This window comes from Chelon labrosus (assembly GCF_963514085.1).
Source record: "Chelon labrosus genome assembly, chromosome: 7".
NCBI lineage: Eukaryota > Metazoa > Chordata > Actinopteri > Mugiliformes > Mugilidae > Chelon > Chelon labrosus.
This window is the reverse complement of record NC_140343.1, coordinates 22,343,792-22,371,321: the sequence shown is the minus strand read 5'-3', so window position 1 is coordinate 22,371,321 and position 27,530 is coordinate 22,343,792. Positions and strand designations below refer to the sequence as shown.

The window sequence follows — 27,530 nt, the reverse complement described above, 5'->3', positions numbered from 1 at the left end:
TGGCTGATTGGTGTTGGAAGTTGTGAACTAACTTTTATAAAAAGTAGGAGGCACTCCATCTGTGGGCAGAGGTTGTGTCTTTTTTTTTTTTTATCCAGACATTTCCCACTGAAGAAATGGGATGGCGACAGCCCACAAAGAGAATAAATGTATGAGAAGTTTACCCTTCCCAATATACTTTTTTAATATTTTAATGAAAAAGGTCCATATCGTAGCTTCATTTTAACATGGAACACGCAAATTGTTATCTGTCCATAAATTTAATTCCATTGCTCTAGCAGTATAGACATCGCTGTGTGATTTAATAGGGTCCCCTTATTTTTGTATGGAGATAGAATTGGAAGACAAATAGGATTTAAGGAAACATATTACCTCTTGTCCCTCTCTGAATACAAAGGGCAGACCTTAGTGCTATCACAAAGAAAACAGCTTAGCAGCAGTGCATTTGTTTTCCCATTCAGAGAGAGAAGCACTTTGTCTTTCCAATCGTTACCTGTCTGTGAATCAGTTGCTCCATTATGGAGGCCTAAAGAGGGAGGTGCTGTCTAGGGCTAAATTGCAATTAGTCGGCCTGCAAGTGAGGCTGGCACCAGTTAACTTGGGATATTGGAGTGCAAGGGCCCCGTAATCAGGCTTTGGTCATGTAGAACAATGCATAAAATTAAATTGACATTAATGAATAATTGTATAATGAAAATGGACGAGTAGAGTTAATTGCATGTTACAGTGAGTGTAATGCCCAGATAACCTTGTGTCTAATGCTATTCTTAGTCTGACTGCCAAGGCTCTCACCGTGGCTCCTCTCGGCGGGAAGTCATTAAAGCTAGGGAGTAGATAATGCCAGTGTGCCGAAACCCAGAGAAGCTACAATCTTGCAAAGACTTTCTTTCACAGGCTTTTTTCCTAAGTGGGCTACGGTGAAGTCATTTGTACACAGTCTGAATGAAATTAAAGGTCACCAGTGCTACGCATCTATGTCTGGATGGGCTTTTAGAGTGGGGCCCACTCACTACGGGGGCTGTCACACGGTAGAATGAACACCTTAAGCTGACTGGGGGATGCGGATATTTGCCACAGATGAGGAGGACTTGAGTGACAACTGCTTTGACTAATTCGTAACCACACCTTCCATTTAAAAAAATTATTCTAACGATTAAATGCTTTGTTGAGAGTCCAAGTTTGAGTTGAACTTTATGACATTATCCAGCTATTTTCAGAAACATATAAAATGGCTTTGCCTGTGCCCTGTGGTGTCCAGCATGAAGGTCAGGATCCCTGCAAGTGGTCAAAAAGTAATATTAGAAGCAGCAAAATGATTAATAAAGAAGTTCAGAAAGGCGTCTAACTTTCTTGTTTTATCTGAATTATTGGCTGAGTTCAATAAACAAAATCCAGTTGTTACACCTCTGGTGAATGAGTTGCACTTAAACACTAAGATCAACATCCAGTGAAAAATAGATACAACAGATATTTACTTATTACTTACTGCTGTGCTTTTAAATGCAGCACACATGAACCAAACTAAAATTAGAGTCTAAGAATGTGTTTCTCTCAAAGAAATAATAGACTGATTAACTACAAACTGAACAAATGTTATGAACCACAGTCAAAGATTCAATCAATGACTGATACAATTAATATTTCCTTACATCTGAAGTATCTGTTGAGCTACATTTAGGGTTTTTACGTTCACAGTGAACATGCCAGCATCAATTGCTTTAGCAATAAAGTGACACAAAAACCCAAGGGGCGAAACTAAAAAATATTATAGACTCTCAGTCAGGGCCCAGCGGCAGCAGCAGCCTCCCATAGGGAAGTTCTGTGAAAAGAATAGCAATGTATCAATTTACTCGCTGCTAATTTACCATTGTCTCAGTTCATTAAGTTGAAATGCTTCACTAACATCACATTAACACAGAAACGTGCAATAAATAAAGCTACGGAAGCAATATTAGTAATTTACTTGATTTCTGGTAACCACCGATGTTTATTGCTTTTTGCTATTACTGTTCTGAGTGCATGTTATCCAATCATCTAATAAGTGGATCCTGGGAGCAATGAGAATGGTAAAGCAGTAGGGTAGTGTATATTTCAAAACCCACATTCATTTATTTTCCACTCCATACTAATCCGCTGTTATTTGTTTTGCAGTGACATTAAAGAAGTGGGTATCATTACACATTGAAAAATATGAAAGGCAGTCAATGAAAGGACAACATAAGCTCCAGAACAAGCGACATCACCAACCTTTGACAGATAGATATTTAGTGATCTTTATTAATATTTATGAAGAATATCGTCCCGTAGGATATTACTAGTTAGTCGCAGCACTGGCGACGAGAGCATACACCCACTGAACCAAAATATTAAGACCATATTGATATTCTCATAACAAGGGTGTGTGTCAGTGTGGACTGCACTGGACACAAGAGAAGTTGTTTGAGTAAAGATGTGAGCAATGGTGACAAGAGTGTAATGTTGTGGTCAGAAGACTGGGTTGGGGGGCCTCCAAAACAGCAAGGCTTGTGGGATGTGGGATGGGCTCCCCATTAGTAGTCATGAATACCCTCGCAGCGGTCTGACAAACCTTCAGAGGTTTTTTAGACTATGTGCCTTGGTTGATTTCAGCTGTTTTTGCAAAGAGCCAATAGCAATATTGTTCAGGGGTGGCCATAATGTTTTGGCTCATCAGTGTACTTGCATGCAATTATCCATTGTGCAGCACTGTTGGAGCACCAAGGCATATAATGTCTGCCAAATGTGGAAAAGCACTTTTGCAATCTTCAGCGCGGGGTGGGTATAATTACCAATAAATGTGTTTTTCTGGTTTTAGAAAAGATGAAGTTGAAGCGTATTTTAAGAAATATAACCAGTTCACATTTTTAAAGGCCTACTGTACTGGTTGTCTTTTTCTCATAATTTAATTATTTATTCATGCAGTATTGAATCTATTGCAAGTATTCTGTAAATATCAAGAAAAGCTGCAGTAATGTGTTAGATTGTTTAAATACAAATAAAGTTAGCCATGCTAACCACATGGACCTAGGAATAGCAGTGCCAGCCTGTTGGTCAGTTTTTGGACTTCCTCAAACATGCATTGTCTCTAGAGCTAGTTAGCAAATGTTAGAACACACTAAACACACTAAATTAACATGCCGGTAGCGTTAAACAGTAAACCTTCTAAACATGGGCATGTTAAGCACGATTAAGATTTGTTGGTTCTTCTGACTGTACTGAATGTCGACCGATTGGATAATATCAGAGACACATTTTCGATGTAGGATGCGGTGCTTGTGTCAGCCATTATCTGTAGCTTTTGGAAACCAACGATCGGACATCTACACGATGAGGCAGTTGTGAAAACGTAAGACAGGAGGAGGACGTTGGAAAACGCTCAACAAACTGAGGCAACAGACAATGTGCCGCACTATCCGCGCTTTTAGACAACACTGAGTCTCCGGCATCTCTCTGGCGCAACTTTCCATTGTGGCCATTCGTTCATTGGCTGTGTCTTAGTAGTTAGAGCGGGTTGTCCACGAGCCAGAGGCTTAGCTGTTCATGGACCACATGCTGAAGCATCACTTAGCAAGACACTGAAACCCAGAGTTGCTCCCAGTGCCTGGCACTGTTATGTGAATGTGAGTACCAGTAGATAGAAAATACCATTTTCAATTCACAATAACTATAAACCAGGACTACTATATCTTAATAATAGTGTTTTCTATATTTAATCCATATAGTTAGAAAGAACAGTGTCTATTTGCTGCCTACCAAACTGTCTGTCATGATATTTCTGCCAGTTACCAATGATTTTAGATTCTACATTTAAGATGCCAAAGAAGCTTTTTAGACCAAAGCGTTCATGCATAAGTACTATCGCGGTATTTGGTTTCACATCTCCATGCTGTTCAGGACTTGTGGCCTAGATAGACTTACCTACTTATGTCAGTCTAGCCCTTTTTTTACAGTTTTACATTTCACTGTAATGGCTTTTAGCCTGTGTTAGGAGAGATCAAAAACCGCTGTTAAATTACAGACATTAACCTGCATATTGATAGTGCACACAGATATACTGTGGCATGATGTAATGCTTTCTGTCTTATCATAGGCACTTAGTGTACTGCATGTGGCCCCTCGTGTCGTATACTCTATGAGTCTGGCTTCATTACAGATGGTTGTGACAAGGTTGTGTTTCCTTGAACAAGCCCTATCTTGTAGACTTTTACAGTTGCCTTGTTTCATGGCGAATGTGTGAGAAGTGGGATGTCGCACTGAAGGAAGTAGGCCAATTAATCTACAGACCCCCACCCTCCCTCACATTCTTCACTGTAACCCGCTAACCAGGAGTTTCCCAAAGTGGAGTCCCTGGAGAGATTCCAGTGGCTGTTTGCTTGGAGGAGGAGCTTGATGTGGTGGTTTGAGGAATGCATGGGTTTGACTGCTGTCACCTGTCCAAACCCTCAACCAAACGAGCTGAGGAATTAAATATATAGATCTAAACATGCCCAATAAACACACGTTATGGAACTAATTGGTCTTGTTGTACAGCATAATCAACATTGTAATGTCAGCCACAAACAGAAATGTAGCTGCTTTGAGATATAATTTCAGTAATTGCATTTGCCCAAGGCAGTTAATTTGATTTATTTGAAATGATACTCTTTACACAGTGTAAACATTTGTACACTTCTTTTTTCCCTTTCACTTGTGCTGTTCTGCTGGGTTTGTTTTTTTCAAGTGTATTACCATTTAATTTAAATTACCAAAATATGTGACTTGGCGAATTGGATGTCCCGATCAAGTTTTACTGCCTGTAATCTGATCCGGATCATTTTAAAACTGAGTATTGTTCGCTCCTAGTTTCAATCCAGTCACGTGTCAGTCACTCTAATACCTGTACAATGATAACGCGGCAGATTTATTGCTTTCCACCACTGTCTAGTGCCGAGCCCAGCTTTGAGTCAGAGCTGTGCCATGCACAATAACCAGTACTGCCACTGCAGAGCCATCATTGTCCTGTTAGTGTCTCCCACTGGAGTTTACAGTGCAGTCAGTGATACTAATTGACAGCTCTGTAGCAGAACAGCTCCAGTATTTTCTCAAACTGTAACTCAAGACTGGAATAAATCTGCATTCTAACATTGATGAAGACTTTTCTCAACAATCACTATATTATGTTCATATTTACTGAGCAGAGTGTCTTGGTAAACCTGTCTGATGCCATATTTCATACATTTTTCAAACATTTTTGTGAATCAGCTACTGCACATCAAAGAGGCCCACCACTGGTCTTTAGATTGACTGCCCGCTGGTGTCCACATTGTTTTTATTAGGGTCCTCACAGCAGGCAGCGATACAGCCATTTGTGTTGCTCGGGCCTTCTTCTAGACTCCCTGATGCTTCCCATGTCCCATTTCTGTAACTAAAACTAAAAGAAAACGGGGCTTCTCTCCCACCCTTCAGGGCTGTGTGTTGGTGTCATGAGGAGAATTGAGCATGTCTAGGTCACACGTAGGCAAAAAAAAAAAAAAAAACACAAAACAAACAAACTGTATAATGGTGTTTTTTGACGTTTTTGTTTTTCTGACTGAGACTGGCACGTAAAAATCTTTCACAGGAACATGATTTTATAATGACAAAATCAAAATCCAAGGTGAACTGAAATAGAACTCATAAGATAAGATAATGAAGCAGGCTTTCCTCAGACACATTACCTAAATGCAGTGTGGCTACAGGCTTTACTCTTACTAGGAGCAGCTGCTGAGTTCTGAGCATGCATATCCAGTCCACTGAATACTTTGACTCACTAGTCTGAGCCCATTTTCCAAATGTCTCAATTTATACTAATGAACACATAAATTTAAAATGACCAGGTGGTTAAATTGCTAATGGCAACCTATCATTTCCATGTATATCAAATAAATTAAAAAAGTCAGGACAACTCTTCAGAAGCAAAAAAAAAAAAAAAAACTTTTGAAGTACAGTGATGCTCGGGGCTATGCTGGCTTACCTGTCTGAAAGGGAGCAATGAATAATTTGATCACATTTTTCATCTCACTCGAGTGCTGAACAAACAGGAATCTGTGATTAACAGTTTTAATTAGGATTCTAACTTGACAAATTCTTACAGCCTCGCAACGTGCTTAAGATGAATAAATCACTGGCCTGGGATCATCAAGCTGCCTCCTAAGTGAATGTGCCTCGAGATTACTTTGTGATTCCACAAACTGTGAGTCAGCCAAGGCTGAGTGTGTGTAACTAATCCTCTTCCCACCACATGTCAGGTGGAGGAAGTTTATGTCCGTTCAATGAGCTGACTACCCTGCTCAGGTATTGGACCCCTGTGTTTTTTTTTTCGACTTTCTTGTTTCACTCTTGAAAGCTGCATGTCAAAACTGAGCGGGGCTGGTGTCAACTTCTCACAGCGTGTCAGATGTCTGCACACCTGGCTTATGAGGGCCCTGTAAAAATAATGGTCTGAAATTATGTTTGGTAGTCAAAATTTGGTGCATGGAAAGTTCATTTGCATGTGGCAGCTAGTCAGTGGGAATATTAAAGATAATTGCCTTATTTTGTAATTATTTTGTCATGGAAGAAAGGAGGCAAACCCCTCATAGTCTGAAGTGCATCTTTGAAACTCAACATTTTTGGATAAATAGGCTTTAACTTGTTTGTTAGTTGTTAGTTGTTTATTGCTTATTTATTCCTGAGGTCTGCATTGAAGTTCATCTGAAATTCAAAGTGATTTTAACAAGAAATCAGTTTATCTTCTCTGTTTGTTTTGACAAGTGTACTTATTTGGCTGAAATTGTAATTTCCACAATGAAGAAATGCAAATTTTGACAGTGTCAGGACCGTAATTTGATTGGTGCATTAACTGAGTGGGTAGGCACCGAAAAATAGTAACATTACTCCAAATTAAGTGGCTCTGTGTCAAATTATCTTCTTTTAATGCAGTGGTAACTGTGGTGGGAACGGTGTTGATTTTTTTTTTTAGCAGTTCTGAAGTAAAAAGAAGGGAATGACAAGTAGTGGAGACCAGTCTCCCATAAAAAACAACACGTTTTCTCTTTGGACATCATGAGTCATTGTTATGTTTCATTATGACAGCGCCTTATAATGGCTGTAGTAATTACAAGAACAAGGGAGGAAGTGAGGTGTTGTTATAAATGTTTCCCACTTGAAAACCTGAAACCAGCGTTTAATTTAACTATGCATTATTGTGACCATTACAACAAATGGCCTCTGTTTTAACTTAAGCCTCGATATTTTCCTAAACCTTACCAAATAGACGTATAAAATACCTGTGCTATACTGCACTCCTATAGCTTGTATTCAGATGGTAGATACAAAGGACTAATGGAGTCATTTGATATTGAGGGACTTGGTGGAGTCATTGCTTCCAAGTGGAAAGTGGATTCCACCATGTAAATTTATTTTGTGTTCACTATTCCCTATCAGAGAGTCCTACAAAGACATACTAGACTGTTTATCCATAGCCAAAACTCACAGTCAAAGAAAAAGTTACAACTGAAATAGTTTTGTTACCCATTGTAAAGTCAAAATAGTTCATTTCTCAGTGTTTTGTTTTATATTCATGTCTTTTAATTGCCTTTCCTGAGTTGATGTGTAAACCGTGGTGTCATCAAAAAATGTTGGTAAATGCTTAGTTATTATAGATAGAAATTGAGAAACAGTGGTTCCAGGCAATGTCCTTGTGGAAGACCACAATCAGAAACATTACAGTTTAAGAGACAGTGGTGTCATCAGCAAATGTTGTATAATTGGCTTTATCCTAAATAAAATTTGACAAATGGTGGTTCCAGACAACACCACAATGTAGCATATGAATTTCTAAAAAATTACTATTGGTGTCTCATGTAGGTGTGTCAAATCAAATTTTTATTATCATGTGTGTCACTCACTAATAAATCATATCATCACTGAAAATCTAAATTAAGGTGCCACTGAATGACAAAGAATACCTTGGTCAAAAACCTCTCATCAGTAGAGGGAAGATGTTGATAGGACGACTACTAGCACCTGAAAAATATTTTCTCTCCTTTTAAAGTTCCAATGATATGGTATTCAACTTTTAGTGCCTAACATAAAGTGCTTTTACCTACACAATGTGTTATTCGTGATTCTCCATGAAGCCCGTTTTCTACTTTTTTCCTTCCATCACTAGTCAAGCCTGTTCCTACTCTGTATCAAATGTAAATTCATAGCTACAAAAGTACTGCACTGTAATTTTGCATTAGCAGTTTGGTTAGAGTTACAGATGGAGATACACACCATCCTTCAACCCCAATGACCCGCCCTAATGCCAAATTTAAACATCAGTAATGTGCAACGGTGTCTGAAATTCCATTGTGAAATGTTAAATTTAAATCTTGATGATATGCATCGTAACTATTGTAATCAGACATCCCAAGCTTCGCCTCCATTATTAATTGTCCAAAGCGTAATGATTTATTGTAGTCCTCCAGAAGGATTATTAATTTTCTGGTTGATTATACCTGTGGGCGGCAATGATACTGCTCTGCATATAAGCATCTGCTAAATCAAAAAGTATTCTTCGCATAAAAAGATGTCCTTGGAGAAACAACAGCTCATTTTACTTTAATCAAACATATGTAAGAGTGCTGCTGATTAATGCTGCTGTGGCATGCATTTAGAGGAAACGGGAAATATGTAATGAACATTTTTCTGATGATTTTTCCATTGTTAAGACTTGTCGTGGAAAAGAAAACTTCATTGTGTATTCAGTTAATTCCAAGGTACTGTTGTTCTTTTGAGTTGTTTGCAAGCTGTTACTTGGCAAAGCACTTCGGTCCTGCATCCCAAACTACACCTGCCTCTCAAGAAAAACATGCAACCCCGGTAAATTGCGCTGGTGTGACACTGGTGGTTTACATTCCAGAGGAACAGCGCAGAGTGACAGCCGTGTGTGTACAATACAAACTGCTCCCAGCCAGGCAAGTCTGGGTACGCCTGGGATGCAAACAGCAGGCCAAGTTCAAACTTCACTTCAAGAAATCGCCGGGATCTCAGCACTTAGAGGAATGCACAGGTGCAGACACTCAGCAGCAGACAATCCTAGTGAACACTTGATCAATTTGACACTTTGCAGGACTGGGATCAGTGGCAAGTTCCTGTGGGACTGTGACTGGGCCTCATGCAACAAAAGAAAGAAGTTCACTGAGCTGTTTTTTCCTTGCACTACCTTGGCCTAGTATCCATGGACACTCTCCTGCTCAATTACACTGCCACAGCTGGTGGTTGTATAATAACACTTTTACTCTGATAAGCTTGGGCTGGATATCCAGTTGCACATTAATCTAGCCATGTCCAATTAGTCAATGTTGTATTATATGTTGTTGCTCTTAGCCGCAGGCTCCCATTTACATCTGTTACATATATTTTGGCCATCTTTCTATATAATAGAGCGCATTTCATTTCAATGCATTTTATTTTAGCAAACTGTTGGTTCTTCTGAAGTTTCCATGTTAACATGATCAGTCAGAGGAGAAAATCTATGAAGAGCTCTAGTGGCAGCTTCATTGATCACAAGAGAGATTATTGTCCAAATAAAATTTCCTATGACTTTCATTAACTAAATTAAATTAAATATGCAATTAAAGAAGCTCACTCATAAAATTAGAACATGATGTAATATTTTAATGATACTGATTAGGAGTATTACTTAAATGACAGTAGTCTTATCTTAAATCAGACATAGACTTGTTGCAATGGTACATCTGGCACATCAATACTGAGAAGGGAAGACAGCGCTCAGTTCGCCCCGTCCTCTCCGGCCACTAAAAAGGAGAGGCAGATTAATTAACAGACCTTTGCAGCCAATGAAGACAGGTGGCAATAATCCTGACAAGAGACAGATCTGAAGCCTCTCATACAAAACCAATTTCAACTGTGCCCCATTTTTCAAAAGCTCATCAGGGTGAAGAACGAGAGAGTTGAACCCGTGTGGCTGCAGAATTTGTTTCTCTCTGATTGCCTTGTCAGGATATCTTATCCGATGGCGGAAGACCAAAACCCCACCCTTCACAGACAAATTTGCCCCGTTTCTGTCTCTCTGACACACAAACTGTTCCACACAATGAATCCTCTGTCTCCCTATCCGCATACTCTCTTACACTTCCCCACAAGGATACACCCACACCCACAATCGACCATTCGCCAAGTTACTGCTGGTGCCTCTGTCCAGCTTTCCATTCTCACATGGCACATATGCAGTATACAGGGACACCAGCCGCCACTGGAATTAATAACAGAAACAGGCAAAGGTAGACAAAAGTAGGTTTCTCATTTCTACACAGCTACCGGCAATTGTGTCGCCTGATATGATAAGTATCACAAGCAGGTTTTATCACATATAACTACCTAAATAAGTAAAAGTTAGCTCTGTGAGTTCCATGAGACGATGATGTGTCGTCACTGGTTTTTAAGACATTAATAACACAAAACTGAATAAAATATGCATTTGCTCAAATAGATCCTGTTTTAAATTGCTGAAGCCTAAGACAAGTAAAGAAAGCATTAGTGCTAATTAGCACTATCATGATACGGGAAGATTGATAGTTGTAACATAAACCTGTTTGGTTGTTCTGCGTGCATACCTGGAAAAGCCACAAGGTTTGATTTCAGTGTTGTTGCTCACATTCTCAAACAGTGTGTCAGTTTTAACATTACGTGAGAATGGGGTTAGTACACATGTAGTGTTAAATTCCCCTCAAAGTGCACGGACTAGCTTTTATTTAACATCACCTGTGACCTCACAAAATGCTAATGCTAATGCTGTGTATGCTAACTATTGGCCTTGGAAATAACCCTGGGTTGGTTTACCACTAGTTACTTACACATTTGAAGCTGCATTCACACTACTTCATCTCATGGAGAAAGCCAAGGGTGTGCTAAGCTGTTGTGTTTAAAGGGGAACTACTGTTTTTTTTTTACAACCTGGACCTTGTTTCTGGCATAACATCGTTACCATACGATCGTTTACTCACCCATATAACTTTTGTGTAATTTGTAGTCAGCCGGGAGATATTTGTGAGATTATCTGCGTATATCCATATAGTGGGAGTGACTGGGGCACCGAAACGCAGCCTCTAAATAACACATTATCTGCCGCGAAACTCGTTCATTTCACCAATATTTTGTTATGATACACTAGTGCTATTCCCCGTTGAGTCCGGAGTTACCCGTTATCATCATCCGGGGTCTGTAGGTCAGTCTACAGACTGGATGATGATGTCTTCTGACCTGGATGATGTCATCTCTGAGCATCCCTCGCACCTGTGACGGTCGGCTTGTTTACCTGTAATTTGCTACTGCTATGGTTCGTCCACAACCTCAGAATCGGAAAAATATTTAGCCATGTTGCAAAAAAAATTGCAGTAACAGGTAACTCCGGACTCAACGGGGAATAGCACTAGCGTACGATAACAAAATATTGTTGAAATGAACGAGTTTCGGGGCAGATAATGCGTTATTTAGAGGCTGCATTTCGGTGCCCCAGTCACTCCCACTATATGGATATACACAGATCTAAATATCTACGACTGCAAATTACACAGAAGTTGTATGGGTGAGTAAACGATCGTATTTTATGCCAGAAATAAGGTCCAGGTTGTAAAAAACAGTAGTTCCCTTTTAAGGGGGTTTAGCAAATGGTCATTTTAATACCACTAATGCCTGGTTTTGTCTAATTCATCAGAAGTGCTGCTTCAATAATTCAACGGATATGTCACATGCTGTAAAAGCTAACAGGAAACAGCTGCCGTACAGACTAGTTTCCACTCTCATTGTGTTTATCATGGTTATTGTCCTAGGTACAGTGAGGTTATTTATCTGGACACAATGGGCCCCACTTGGTTTGCAGCAACACATTGAAGTAATGGTACTATCCATTGGCAATTAGTACATAATAATGTGCCACGCTTGCATTAATGTGATTGAGCACGTCTGTTAGGGATATGCATATAAAACACGCTTTGCTTTGCTTTGCTTTGCTTTTCGACTCTCTGGCTAACCTTTCTCAAGAGAGCCTCAGTGGTCGATGATAGGATCCACCCTGGCTGTCCAAACAGCGCTCCCTCAGGGACATTAATTTCCAAGCAGTCCCACGAGTGAGTCAAAAGAGAGAAAGCTCAGTAAGCATGAAGATTAGGGAGTGAGAATCACAGTTCTCTATTAAAATGTCTCTTTTTTTTCCCAGGGAGAAAGTATAATGGCAAATTAATTTCCCAGAGATTAATGTACAAGGTAAATATTTTAGTACGAATACTTATCTTCTAAAAAGTCGGAGGATGGACGGCCCCTGTGCTCCGTTCCCTCTCCCTGATCTCCCAGTGTGTGTTGAAACAGCTTAGATGCATACGAAGTCTAATGAGAGCAGAGATTCCAAGCAGGCTGATGGCTCTCATCAATCACCTTTCTCCTTTAGAGGTGTGATGCCGGCCAGGGGGAAGAGGGGGAGGGAAGCATCAGGCTTTTAATCTCAATAAGTTAATAGACTTTCGAGTTTGGTCCTGCTAAGTAGAACTTCATCCCTGTTGTTAGCAAACAAGCAGCATGTGACGAGGGACTATCTCAGGAGCTGCTTGGCATTTCCACATTAAACAGTTATTTTGTGTTGCACCTGAAATTAGGAGATCTAACTAGAGTCTGTCGATGCACCCATAACGGCCAGTTAAAGGTTACTAAGTACTGAGCCAGTATTGGAAAACCAATTCAGACCTTTACTGCAGCGAATGCAGTATATCCGGATCTTAATATGTCGCTATAGATATTTTATCATCTCATCTGTATAATTTCTTATTTATGTGTGTCCAAAAAGCAACATCTTGCATAATGCTTCAACTGATAGCTAGCTAATAACAAGCATGAAGCATGCAGAGGCATGGATATGATAAGCAGAAAAACCTCCACCATGTCTTTGCAGGCTTACTCACACTTCCAAGTGTGATGCATCAGAGGCACACATGAACGGAATCAAATAAGAGCACAGTCCTTCTCGACTTTCCAAATGTTACCATTTCTCTGGCTTTGTGACCCTTGAAAAACTGAATATATTGTTTTAGCGCCACTCCTTCCAGTGAATGTGTGTGGGGGGAATAAATGCTTCTTGCACCGGTGCGCATCATGTGATGAACACAGAAGTCTTGGAATTCAAAGTTTAACAGGCGTAGCATAAGAAACCAGAGAAGATGACACACAAAATCAATTAGTCTCTGATCTCACTGCGGTATGCTATATCGTTATTTTTACTGTAACTGTTTGTTCCTCCTTGAGGATTAACTCAAAACTTTGATGTTGTTCTTGGTAGTGTTCACTAATATCAGCTCTTGTATCAGAGTGTTCCAGTCTTTTAAATGATGGGTCAAACACTCAGACCGTGACATTTTTTTTTTAGGATAGTATTGTATTAGTCTCTTTGTCCCCTTTGGTCTACGAATATGACAGCTGTGGTTCATTAATTATCTCCTTGCCGGACAATGTGTGCGTGTGCTTGTGGAGGGAGAGGGGCTAATGTGGAAAATATGCAGAAAATGTATTTGGGTTGACTGTCCGGCTATTAATAATGATTGTGTTTGGATAAATAGTGCCCTACTTTCAGAATCTGTGGATCTAAATATTCCCAATAGGCTGCTTCCCTCCTGTATTGATTGATTGGTATAGTGTTTAAAGGTCATAGTCATAAAACATCAGGATGTAAATAACAGACTGTGATTTTTTTAACCAGTGTTTAATGTATTGCTTGTTGACTTTTAAAGTTATAGCTCCTCAGTCTGGTGTTTGGATTACCATGTGTTATTTGAATTTAAGATTAGGTGCAGGGCAAATGTAATTCCAGTCAAGGCAGTGTTCCTCACCAAAAAGGGGAAGGTAAGGCTGTCTGGCCTGGGATACATATCCTCATATAGTGTGTCTTTAATCATAGCTTCCTGTAGCAAATAGAGGGGCTGTTGTGTCTCCTTTTCCTCTAAAACACTTCACATCTCCAAAGTACTTCAGACCTGCTTTTATTCTACGCAGACATGAGACAAGACAGATGTGATGGTCTGTGTCCTTATTGTTACTCTACTCTGCTCCTTCACAGATAATTAATTTAGCTGGGGGGATACAATAAAGATGCTGAGCTGCTTTTGACCTGATTCAGACTGTTTTGGCCTTGATATGACTAAAAGCTGAGGTTCCGCCGATGGATGCGACGCTAACAGCTTCATTTGAATCTGTCTTTTCAGGATTGTTGCCCGTATGTGGTCAATTGCCTTCAGGAAACTGTGAGGACTGACCTCTGCGTTTAGTTTGTGTTATCAGGATCCATTCCTTAAATAACAAAAGAAAACCTTCACTGTGTGGCGACACATTCGCTCTGTTGTTACCTCGGGAGTTGAGTCTATTCATGTTTCCCCCAAGATTGAAAACACATGTTTTGGTTTGTGCAGACATTTATCTCAATGTCTGGGCTTTGTTTGGCAAAAAGGATGGAATAATAGCTCTAATAGCCCTTACGCCAGCAGAGCTACAGTATGGCAGTAAGAAGCAGGTTTGCATTATGGAGCTAAAGCCGAAAGGTTTTAACATTAGACTTGAATTTTATGTGATTAATTTAATAATTAATTTGATAAAAATCTAATTCAGATGTAATCATCTCTGAAGTATTAGTCGTCATGTTCCAAACGAAAGGAATTTCCGCGTAATGACCTGTCTGTCACCCTAATCTTGAGTAGAAATTAGTTTAAATGTTACTCTAACAAGAACTAACTGGCTTGCACAACACATTTGAAAGCAATGATGGTTTATTTCCAGTTGGTTCACAAGAACAGGAAGGGATGCATCATTACCAGAGGATTTACTAATGACTTGATTCTTACATGCATTCATAAAGTGAGTTTAAAAAAAAAAACAAAAAAAAAACACAGGTATTTGGTTTTCATTTGACTGTAACATTGTTCCACCTTGAGAAGCAAAAAAAAAAAAAAAACTGCCACAAAAGAACCTGATATGAGTGGAAACCACGGCCGAGTAATTTAATCAGAGCGACCAAAATCAAAGGAGGCAAAAGTTCAAGATCTGAATGCAATGAGATGTATCAGTTCTTTAGAACCTACTGACATAGCTAACTTGTGGAGGAGCAAGCCTAGACAGAAAGGCTGAGTAATGAAGATGGATGCATTCTGTTATCAGGCAGCCACTTACTGGGGCCTGATGTAACCTTAAACATTGAGGATAGCTCAGTTGCACAAAGAATCTAATTAATGAATAGCAGCCATGAACAAGGACAAGGCAAGTGTGCATTTGCAGATGAATTCCAGACACTAATCAAACTCTGTTTAAGTGGTTTGGTTTGTCTCCAGAGCAAGGCCATGTTTGGCAAGGACTTAAACAGTGTTTTCATGTTGGCTTAATGACTGCATGCATCTTATGTGTGTGCCTGTGTACATTTAAGTATTTTTGCATTCCAGTCTAACTGTTTAATTGTTACATACGCTGGTACGGAGCCTACAATAAAAAGGCTGGCAAGAACAGGTGTGAGGTTGAATTAGTTTATTCCAATGCCAGGGGTGTGTTTACTCTATATTATGGGGTCATAACTACAACTAAAAGGATTCCTGTATGAGGAAACATTATGGTGCTATAGCTCAGTGCATGAGCTAGGGGCACACTATACATTTTAAAACACAATTACAATCACTGTTTACCCAGTAAATTAGTTTTTTGTCAAAGAGCAGGTCACCAAGACGGCCTGTGCACATTGTCTTGTAATGTGGTAGTTTAGGATGCAGAATTCTTGCTTCTGACAGCTAGGTAGGGATTTTAACAGTTGAAATGCATCATAAATTTTGCCAGAGTCATACATTATATAGGCCAACACTTCGGAGAACATTTTGACAACACTGCAAGTCTTCATAGGCTTGGTCCACACTTGTATACTGCTCCCAACAACAATTATTTCAGCTAGTTGACATTATATTGTTCAAGCAGACAGTTTATTTATTGGAATTCAAAGGTCCTTCCTCCAGAGCTAGCTACCCTGAGCTCCGTCCATGACAACTAACACAAGAAAATAATCGGTACATCAAGCCTAGATGAGACTGGACATATAGCATCTTTTGAGCGTCTTAAAAAACTTTAAATTAAATGGTCCTAGCTTCTGCTGCTGATAGCCAGGGCTACCGCTTGGTTGGAACCCAACATGAAGCCTCACAGCCAGAAACCATGCTAACTGGATGACGTGTAGCGACATTCTGAATGCCAAGCTTGACGCATTTCATGGCTCACAATGCAAAACATAAAGAATCAGGCAGCATATGAATATCTACAATGTCATCAGAGCTTAACTGGATGATATACTAAAACAGAGGAGACAGATATAAGAGGCTTTCACTCAAGGTACTTTAAATCAGTCGCACACAAGAACCTGCCAAGTACCATTGTGATATTATACTGCAGCTAAGATAATGTCACTTACTGAAACAGTCTAAGTAACTAAGTAAAATTTTTGTGGTTGCTGACATATCAGTGGGGTGCGTGTTGTGTTGCCTCTGACTTAAAGGGTCGGTCCAAGTAAGATCAGAAGTTGCATTAGTCTCAGTGGTTCCTTAATCTAAACACTAACATGAGTATACTGACATGATGATGTTTAGCCTGACTTAGCTCAATTCTCAATTCTTATCAGAATATAAGTTTAGTGATATTTATATTTCACTATGGGGGGTTTCTCAACAGATACAGAGAAAAAAATACTTACTTCCTACAATTCAATTGGATGGTCCTACAACCAATCAGAGCCATTTAGTTGGAAACAAATTAAGCTCTGCAGCGCTCAGATGATGTATGACTACCCCACTGTTACCCTTCTGTCCATCAGCTTGTCTAAACAATCTGATTGATCCCTTCTGAAGCACAATCAATTCCCAACAGCGACTCCAGACCAAATTTCCGCCACAAAAATGTTTGTAGGCGGGTTAGTTTGTTTGTCTTCCAGGCCGGTAGTGACTTCCACACCACGACTAAATGTGCTAACATTTGCCCTGATAACAAACTGCCTCTGAGGCATGTGAATGTATCTAGTTTTGCAGGTATTGGATAAAGAAAGAAGATATGAGTTGAACTATCATGAGATCTCTTAATGCTTACAATTCTTTATGAGATGGACATGGATGTCAGAACCAAATTTCAAAGTCCATCCAGTAGCTGTCCAGCAGCAACAGCCAACATATCATTTCCTAGCCTCAATGCAGGCCAAACTACTTTCATGCAATTTGATGCAAAAGTTGAGTCCAGTGATTACACGACCAGTGTGACATGTCTTATGAGTTTCTTCTTTCTCCTTTCCAGTACCAGCTGCAGAGGAGATCTCCATGGCGCTCAGTGAGCTTCCAGTGGCAGACGTGGCTTGTGTTGATCACCACTTCCGTTTTGCTTGGACTAGTTCCTTATGTTGTTTACCGCCTGATGACAGCCTTCACCAACCCTCCTCCTCCCAGGACGTTTAAAGTGGCAGCAGTCTCGTTTGGTGTACTGTCAGAGATCCTGCTCATCAAGTTAGTATTTTGTGTTTTACTCTGTATTCATTAACCCCCATGCTGTATGTGTACTTTTGTTTTTTTTTTAGCTGAAGTGCCCTTGGGCTGAACTTCGTATAATATGCTGAACACAGTCAGAATGATTAAAATGGTGATAACAGTGTTTCCACGCTGGCTGTGTTCTGGTCTGCCAAATATATAAAACAATCTTTTCAAGCAACATTTCATTTTTATGTGAGTTTCAAAACAAGAAACAGTGAGTGGCCGTGTCATCCAAATAATCATCTGTGAAAACATGTTGTTGTCTGACCCCCAGCATCCCCCACCTCCCTTGTTTTCACTTAGCCTTCGTTCCCATTTTGATATTGCTAATTGGAACCATGCCTGCGGTACTGTAAACCATTAGTAAATGAACAGTCTGTTTTTATTAACATCTAACTTGTAAATAATGCATTAGATTCCTGGCATAAACAATATCTACTCTCTGATTAAAAAGCAATATATGACGGATACTGTAATCAGATTACCAATACAGGTTATGTAATCTGTAATTGCGTAAAGCATTTACTTCGTAAGGCTGCACACTTCTGGTGAATACACTATTTTGAATTAGGTTTCCTAATAGTATTTTTGAAACCACATTTTTACTGTGACTTTACTCACTCTTAATCAGCTGAATGCTTCATAAAGTTCACTGTAAAATATGACGACGCTAGTAGAAGTGACCCGGTAATCGCCCCAAAACTGCCTTTCACGCTAATATTAAAATTAAAACTTGGTGTTTTGCATGTGTCCTTGCTCCAGTATTTGTCTTAACTGAAATAAGACAGGCTGTTTGCAATTAACTCAACAAGGCCCGTAACTTTTTTCCCTCCATTAACTGCCTTTGTAAGGAATGTGGCCAGTCAACTGCTAATTAATAAACATGGTGGCGGTGGTAATGTGCTTCTGCATCATTATGTTGTTGAAGCCCTTATCCAAGCTAGTAATGAGCTGTAATTTTATGACAGGAAATTGGTTTGTTTACAGCGCGTTCAGCAGCGTCAGACGGGCTGCGTTCGTGGCACGTCTCAGCTGCAGGTATTTGGTTCAAACATGTTTTTAGTTAAAATGCTAGCACTTTTATTAGTATTAATCTTTCCCAATTAGATATGGCATACTTCTGTTGTTTTTAACCTTCAGTAAGGAGAGGAGTGGAGCCATTCCTCAGGTTGTTGTAGGAAGAGTCATTATGCACAGCTCCTACAACTTTTAGTCTCCATCAGGTATACTACTGCTGATGCTGACGTTATTACTGGTACAGCAGGAAGATTGGTGGGTGCCCTTATTAGGATTGGTGGTCTTCACCGACCCGTGCCCTATGGTGCTTGTGCTGCCTTGGAAGTGCCAGTCTCCTGCTGCCCCCTGTCAGTGTGCATCTCAGTCACACTTCAGCCCTGGGGGTGGGAGCCCTCGTAAGGGGTGACCCCTCCCCAACCCCACCCTGTCCTCTCAATCCTCATCTCTTACCCACAACTCTGGCTGTTAGTCTTTCAAACAGGGATAAACAAGCAAACAGCTCAGAATGACCTTTTGTTGTTTGCGCCGTTATGGATGCATGTTGTGTACTCGTGATCAGTTACACTCACTCTTGGTGAAATGGTAACGAGCAGTCATACCAGTTTGTTGGCCGGGGCGTTTAAAGCGCGTTGCTAATGTCCCTACGACTGAGGCTCTGAGACGCTGTTACCTGTTTGTCTGTTGCCATGGCTACGACGCTCCAGCCGTATGACAGCTTATTTTGTTGCAGAGCAATTGAATAACCAACATTTTTAAATGAATATTGGTCGTTACATGAGTCCTTGGAATTGCTGGCGCTTTCTTCTATTTGCTCCTCTTTTATTAGTCGATTTTTTCAAGTACTCTGTCTTCTCAAGTCATTGTGGAATCTACGTGTAAGTATTTTTTATAACGCAGCCTTACAAATCGCTAGCATTCTGTATATTCAACATTTTGACAGAAGTATTTTTAAAAGATATGAAAAATAATATGTGTTCTGTGTTTGTGTGACAGTGTATTGTTTTAAATGTAATATGTTGGGTCTTTTTTATGATGGTCCTGAGAGTTCAACACACTACAGCTTGAGGAAACACAATCAGAAAGGCAAACCCAACCAATAGAAAACATCTTCATTCATGTGACAACACAGATGCAGCATTTAGAGAAAATATACCAATTTAAGGTCACGTGCCAGCCCCAGTGTTAGCTGGTCCACTTTGGTGCCTTCATGAACCCAAAACTATTGCGTGTCCCAGATGTGTCCAATACGTTTAAGTACCACCTGGAAACAGGACCAAGTGGGTAATCGATTATTTGGGAAAAGTCATTGTTTCTTGCAATCATAAAAGAGCAGTTTTACACTATTAGATTTCTCCATAATCCGTTTGCTAAACAAGCACCAAAGTACTTCTTCTTCCACCAGTGATCTCTTTTATGGTAATGTTTATGTTTCCGGCAAGGTCTTGGCTAGCTAAAAGAAGAATTATTTACATAAGACAACATAGCAGCTCTAGGTTATAGGTCTCAGAAGCTCAGATCTAATTTAAAACGACCCACAGTTGTGAGTTCTTTTAGTTTACAGTGTTGCTCTATATGGCTTACAGTCTACTGACAAACTCAGATATTTTGAATCTGAGTTTGAATGCCTTACCTATACTCTGAACACCTTTCAACATTTTCACCCTCCAAATTTGTCTTTAAGTCGCCCTCCTCCTCGTCCGCCAGCTCTGTTATTGGACACATTCACAAGGTCACATGACATTTGTCAGACTCGAGCTGCCTTTCAGAAGCCTGTCACACAATATGCGTCCTCTCCTTCCTTTACTGTCATGGCGAGAGTTTGCGGCGCTGAGACAGTGCCCTGACCATGCCGCTCTGTGCTGTGAATTTTTATATGCCATTGCCTGGAGGTTAGAAACTCTCATTATGCCGTGTTAGATTTATTAAAATAGATTATGGAAATGTTAATTAAGTCATTAATTACATTATTTAAGCAGCATTGACAGATAAGGGAGTGTGTATGTGTGTGTGGGGGGAGGTGGGGTGGGTGTCGAGCTCCCTGGGTGGTTTAAAAGGATGTGATTGGTGACAAGGGACACTGTGGAGATGGCGTCTAACCGCTAGCACTGACATGATACAAAGTGGCCTACACTGCTCTCTCACCTCACGCTACTGTCTACAGCAGTTTACAGAGCTGCCTAAGGACGAGCAGCTCTTCGCCCTTTCGCAGATATATAAGTGCACACAAGGCTACAAATGTGCTTTTTGTTCTTAAATGGCAACTACACATTGGTTAAGAGGATTTGGGGACAAAGAGCACAGTGCTCCAAGTAAACACTCATTACATTCCACTTTACATTTTACTTTGTGTGATTATTTGGACGAAGCACTTGCCGTGACATTTGAGTGGAGGCCTCAAACCATATTTCCCGGCTGTTCCAAAGGAAAACACAACGGCACAATTGCAAGATGAATTACCCACAAGTTGATACTACAGAGTCTTATCTGTTGACAGTTTAGTTACCGCAAAGCACAAGAAATGTGTTTTCCAATTCTCCGAGAATTGAGCTTTTCTTTGTTCCATCAACCTTATATTAAGGGAGGGAAACTGCTCTGATCGCACTGGATAAGAACAAATGATAGATGCTGTAAACAAGCAGAATGCTTCAATTCCAATCTGAGACATTGATTTGCCTCAGCAGCCAATTACTGTTTGGACTAAGATTATCCATTCAGTCAGTCTGGTCGACAAAGGATTTTTTTTTTCTTGTTCAACATATTATTTTGTTCCTAAAAATGTTAAATTAAAATGTATTATTAAATTGAAAGAAAGTAGGGGTGGAAATAATGAGTCTTGATTCCGCGAGTCCTCCATCAGGTTGCCAGGCAGCTCTGAAAGGTGTATATCTTGATATTAAGTGGCTGCTGATTGTGGGAAATGATACAGTGTGCGGCCGTCCAGCCACCTCAGAGTCAAGCTATCATGATTAGCTCCTGCATCAGCCACATGAACCCAATGATAACTAACTGATTTCTGAGACCATTAGCATTTGCCAACATGGATAACTACACAAAGGCTCTTAGTCCTATCCCAAGACTGAAAGCTTTATTTTTTGGTTATGTATTATAACAACTGAGTACAGTAATAAGCTGCAACAGTTCAAGGTAGGGGGTAATCAGCTTAGCATAAACAGTGGAAACCTGGAAGTGCCAGCCCTGTTTCAGTTACCAGCACCTCCTGAGTTCACCGTTGCCTTCAGGCTTGCTCTGGGGGTTTCAGGCCGGGTTTTTGTAAAGCGTCTTGAGACGATTTGTATTGTTATTGACGCTATATAAATAAAATTGAATTGAATTGAATTGAATTCACCAATTCACTCAATTGTTGTACATAGCAAAAATCACGGTCCTTCACTATTTTATGAAGAACTGCTGTGCAGCTTTTCGATCTGTAGGATCTTATTTATTCACTTTTCTGGGCATTTGTAGATGGTTTCAAAGAACAAAGCTTCACAATTCACATGACGTGAGAAACCAATACCGCTAACAAAAGCAGCTGCAGCAGTAGCTCTTTACTTTGTGATTGGAATGCACGCACAGCATATCTCTAGTTTCTTTCTTCTCAGTTGTCTATACAGACCCGGACTTTATTTGTTTCAAACAGTATGTGCCACACACTATTTTCACTGCAATGAATCAACAAACAAAATGATTTTGTCTTTTCTGTGTAAAAAAAAAAAGAGGTGAATGATAAAAGGTTAAAGGGGTCCTAGAACACATTTTTTGACCATTAGGAATTGATCTTTGAGCCTAAATAATGGCATATGTAAATTTGTGGGGCTGAAAACGCCCCAGGAGCACTGCTAGAGAGCCTAATACAAGGTCATAAATAAGCCCTGCAATGAAACAGTTTGTTTTCCCGCCCACTCAGCAAGTTCATGAATAATGAAATGAGCTGCGTGCTGATTGGCCAGTTTACCCAAAGGCTGATTGGCCCACATATCCTGAAAGCTGATTGGCCTAATCCACCGGGCTGAAGCTAGAGCCAAAGCCGGCTTGATACTTTTTTTTTTTTTTTTTTTTTTTTTAATATATTTTTTGGGTGCTTTTTGTTGCCTTTATTATAGAGATAGCTGAAGATAGACAGGAACGGGGGCAGAGAGAGAGGGGATAACACGCAGCAAAAAGCCAAAGGTCGGACTCGAACCCTAGGCTGCTGCAACAAGGACTCATCCTTGGCACATGGGTCGCCAGCTCTACCCACTGAGCTATCCCGGCGACCCAGCTGGCTTGATACTGTCCGAGGTTGGAGAAACACTCCGGGGTGAAGTGGGCAGAACAAACTACCAACCTCGGGTTGAAGCTCTGTGGAACGCGGTTGTAAATGAACATCAACCATTCCCGCTGACAGTTGAGTTCTTGGGGAAGTCTGTGTAGAGTCTTGACCTGCCCCAAACATCCTGGAACATTACACGCATAGTCCGACATACCGTATCCCTCTTGTCAGAAACTGCGGTTAGCTGTCGCTGGGACTAGCTAGCTAACGCCTCCGCCCTTACAGTGGGCTGGAACATGCAAATGAGAGAGGGTGTATCCAAAAGGGCTGGGCGCCTATTACGTAATATCGGAGCTCTGTTCAGATTTGCCCATTTCAACACGGCCGTTTCTAGTTTTGAATTTGCATACGAAAGCAGGCTGGAGAAGGCGGTGAAGTTTTTGGTGTGGTCCTTAGACACCACTCGGAGCCTAAATTCAACAGGAACAACGTAAATGTGGTTTTGATTCTAGGACCCCTTTAATGGCCCATTTGAACTCTAAAACAGATATGTGTTTCAGGCACATCTGTTACTTGACATTACATTCAGTCTTCATATGCCTTTGTGTTACCAGGACGTTCACAGCCACACCAGCAAAATCCTCATGCACCCTCACAGCTAGGCTGACTCCTCTGTGGAGTGCTGTCCTTTGGAATCTCAACCATCCACTTTGAACTACTCAATACGTCTTACTTGCAGTACGTGCACCTTATGGTTTAAAAGATCCAGGCTGCAAATACGTTTCCTCTAGTATAGTCAAAACAGTATGAAGTGAATAATGTTCTTCTCATACCATGTCAAGGTCTGGGATATAGTAGACTGTATCTGAGCAGTCGGTTCTGGATGCAGGATTTTGGATAAGTTGGTGCATCTCTGAAATTAAGACGTAAGAAGATCAAAAGTGGTCTGAGGAGCCATGAACCATGAACCATGAACTGACCACTTGATGCTGGGCCATGTGCTGGAGCAAGTCTGATCTGTGGTGGCTCTAGCTTGCAGCTAGGATCTGCTACTGACGTCTTGATGTGTGTCACTGCAGGGCATCCTTTGGGGTCTTGTACAGTCCACTCCTCAGAGGGTTAGAGCTGTTTGGGGTGACATGAATGACCAGTCACATATTAGGCACAAGTGATCATATTGTTTTGGCTCATCAGTTCAGTTCGTACAGATGAAGTAAAATAACGTTTAAGATGCAACTCTGCATCATCTCCGGGAAGTTTTTATGGTCTGTATGGTCACATTGTGTCAGGATGTTGAGAAACACTCTGGATTCAGCAGGAGTCTCTCACACACTCCTAAGACCCAGTTAATGGGAGGAGAGAGACTTAATAATGAGATTAGGATTATGTTATACTAACAAAGCTATTTGGGATCCGCTAAAGTGTGAATGTAGCTAATGGTACTTTGGTGGCAGGAGTATGTGGGATGAAGAAGTCAGACTCTGAGCCCTAATATTGTTCTGCTTGGATGGTGTTTTCTCAGGTGTGTGTCGAGCTATGTCAGCGGCCGGTACCGTCAGGCAGAGGAAAGCTCCTTCACCGTCCAGCCCAGAGGCCTTGAGGAGGGAAGAAACAGTCCGGGCCGCAGGGATAAGTCCGAGGCCCCATCGGCAGTAGCAGGTCACTCATCGTCAGTGGTATCACCCAGCCAAGTGGAGGAGAGGAAAGTGGATATGTTGAAGACTGGATGACTCGGCTATTTCTGAACTACTAACAGAATGAGTTTACAGACAAGATGAGAGTAAATCCTTTGGGAATTAGGTGTGTCTAACAACTAGTAAAGGTACACATCAGTATATCAGTGTAGCATTTACAAAATCATACATTTAAAAACCCATTTTTAAGGTGCCGGATACTCCTGTTTTCCTCTAAGTCAGTCATTACACTTTCACTTTATTCTGTAGATGTATTCACACATGTTGTAAACTGATGATAAGGAAGAGAATGCACGCAGCTTGCATGAGTGTGTTGAGGCTTAGAGAGGGGTGGGAGGGAAAGCATGAAATCACTCTGTTTCCTTAATGATGCCCACACAGAGACAATGGGGTGCCGCTCTGATTAGTGTCACCTGTCCTTGTGCATCTCATCAGCTCCATTATGGCTCCATCTCCCATGCTTCTTCTGTTAATTGAATAGCCCGTGAAGTGGTGACAAGGACGGGGGCGAAACCGACGTCTGTCCCGCTGCTGCTCTAGAAATGAGAGTAAAGCTTCCCAGAGAGACACCAGTTCTTAAAACATCAACCATTAACATACAGATAAAATACATGCTAACAAGTACCCTCATGTTATATTACCGTCATACTGACTGCAGATTGTTTCTGTGTTTAACAGCTTTGAATTAGCAACCACTGTATACTTTTGGGGGGGTTGATGCAGCATTTCACCAACGCGTCAGATGGTTCATTACAAAAGCATATCTTTCTGATGCTAGTTAGCTTTGCACAAGATGTCAACAAAACCTGCATACCAGCACTTTTAAAGCTCTCTAACTCTTTTATATCTCACCTGTTCAGTTACGACACTTTGATTATGTTTGATTGTGTGCCAGACATTCTCAGCATGGCTTTATATATGTTTTGAAACCAATAGTTTTTGTCTATTTTAAAAAAATATAAGGTGGTTCGGTTGGTTTGTCATACTTCATCATTCCTGTAAGTAAGCCCATATGAAGAAAGACGATCAGTGACCCTTCACTATTTAGTCCCACTGCACAAGAGTGAAGCCAAGATATCTCAGAAATAAGGGCAGCCATGTTGCACTTTTGTAATTTCCGTTGGTATTACATGGTATTCAGATCCTGCACCTTGTCTATTTTAAAATGTGAAAACTTCACGTGGCCAAGTTGCTGCCAGCATTTACCAATCACTGCTGTGTCAACACTAGACGCAACCTCCAGGGCAAAAAAACAAAAACACAGTAGTTCTGAAAACTGCAGTTCCTCAAATGGCCACTTGAGGCTGGCTCAAAAAACAAGTCAGTCCCATAGACCATCATGTTAAAATGCCCAACTTTACTGCAGAGATAAATATGTTTACATTTTCTCCAATATAGATAGATAGATAGATAGATAGATAGATAGATAGATAGATAGATAGATAGATAGATAGATAGTATTAAGGTTTAAATTGATATCAATATCAAAGGCATGATTTGAGTTGGCACTTTCACAAGTTGCTTAGCTGTCTGCCAAGGTGTCACCCACCCGCCTCAGCTCCACTCGCACTCCATTTCTTTGCGTATTCAGTTGGGTGGTGTCCAGCACTGCCAGGATGGTGGCAGCCGATGACACCCACACTTCAAAACCACTCTTCAGTTATCCTATGGGTGACGTCATGAAGGGGTTGTCCGCCTGTAGCATACGGTCTATGGTCAACACCCCTTATATAGCATCAAATAACTCAGGGTTAGCTTGGCACTTAATTACTTGGACCAATCAAGATATCTTGGCTTCGCTTCTGTGGAACTGTCATGGTGTCCATCTTTATGCTGTTATACAGGAACAATCTGGTGTACACACTCAAGCTGAGGTTCTCTGATGGGAACACCCAAATATCCATCATGACATGATCCGAGTTATTTTCTCAGACCTGACAATGCTCCTTCAGAGCAGCAGATCACCTGACACAACAAGTTACCCTTTAATGTTTGTAATATAAATGCTCCGCTTCAACTGTAATCCATAGGAAACTGTCTTGTATATTAATGATTGAATGTTGTTACCGTAAACCTTTATTGAAACCCTGCTTGGTTCAAAAGCATTTATATGTGAAAACAAATAAAACTGGAGGCAGGCCTCGATCTGATGATGATCTGATGTCTTTATTAAATGGTTTTCAGGTTGGTCTGTATCCATTCAAAGGAAAATATGTGAGATATGATTCAGATCTGCATAGAAAACCTATTTTGACTGGATAAACACTGCCAGCTGTGATGCAGGGCTGTAATGTTAGTGCGTCTCCTGCCAGGCAGGAGCTTTGCTGTTATCTGCATGTGCCTGAGGCACTGCTAATGTAAAAAGATCCTCCTCACTTGGCTCTGCTCGGCTAGCAGTGAGCTCTGCAGGCTTATCCTGCTCAGTCCCTCTCCGTTTCACCTCTTGGTCACAGCCAAGTGACTCTCAGCTGTGCTCCACCTCCGCTCGGGCCTTTCTACGAACAGAATAGAAGTACAGCAGTATCTCACGTTGCTGGTAAATGCCACAACAACAGTGTCCCCATGCCTGTGTGGTTCCGGGGCTTAATGTGTGCGTGTGGGGCCAGATGGACACTTTCATGAGTGTACGAGTGTGGATTATTCTGCAGGCTACATCTGGGGCTCCACATGGTACAGCAGACTGCGGTAAAAGAGGCAGGTGGGCACGTGGGGAGGGCACACCCCCAGTGAGTTCTCTTACATCTATACTAACAGACAGGCCATTGCCTCAAATGGCAGACCGAAAGGTTACAAGACCATCCTGCAAGACAAATGCTTCTCAGAATACCGGGAAGTGTCCTTCCTCTGTGACAGCAGCAACCTAGTGCTTCCCAGTGTCAGTCCAGTGTGATAAGTCGGTTTATATTTATTTATTTTTTGACGTTACACTCGTTCAGGAGTACACTTTTGTCCAAAACATATTTTACC

The 27,530-nt window shown here is 40.8% G+C and overlaps 1 protein-coding gene across 1 annotated transcript in view; it reads left to right on the top strand.

Annotated features, from left to right (window-relative positions):
* Positions 1-26,798, top strand: part of LOC311491268 (uncharacterized protein) — a 74,719-nt gene extending 47,921 nt beyond the window's left edge. Inside the window, exons 4-5 of the mRNA XM_084549170.1 lie at positions 17,371-17,576; positions 24,392-26,798. Of these exons, the coding sequence (XP_084405296.1) occupies positions 17,371-17,576; positions 24,392-24,599 (414 nt within the window). The 3' untranslated portion in view covers positions 24,600-26,798. The remainder of the gene's footprint in view (positions 1-17,370; positions 17,577-24,391) is intronic.
* The last annotated feature ends 732 nt before the right edge of the window (positions 26,799-27,530 follow it).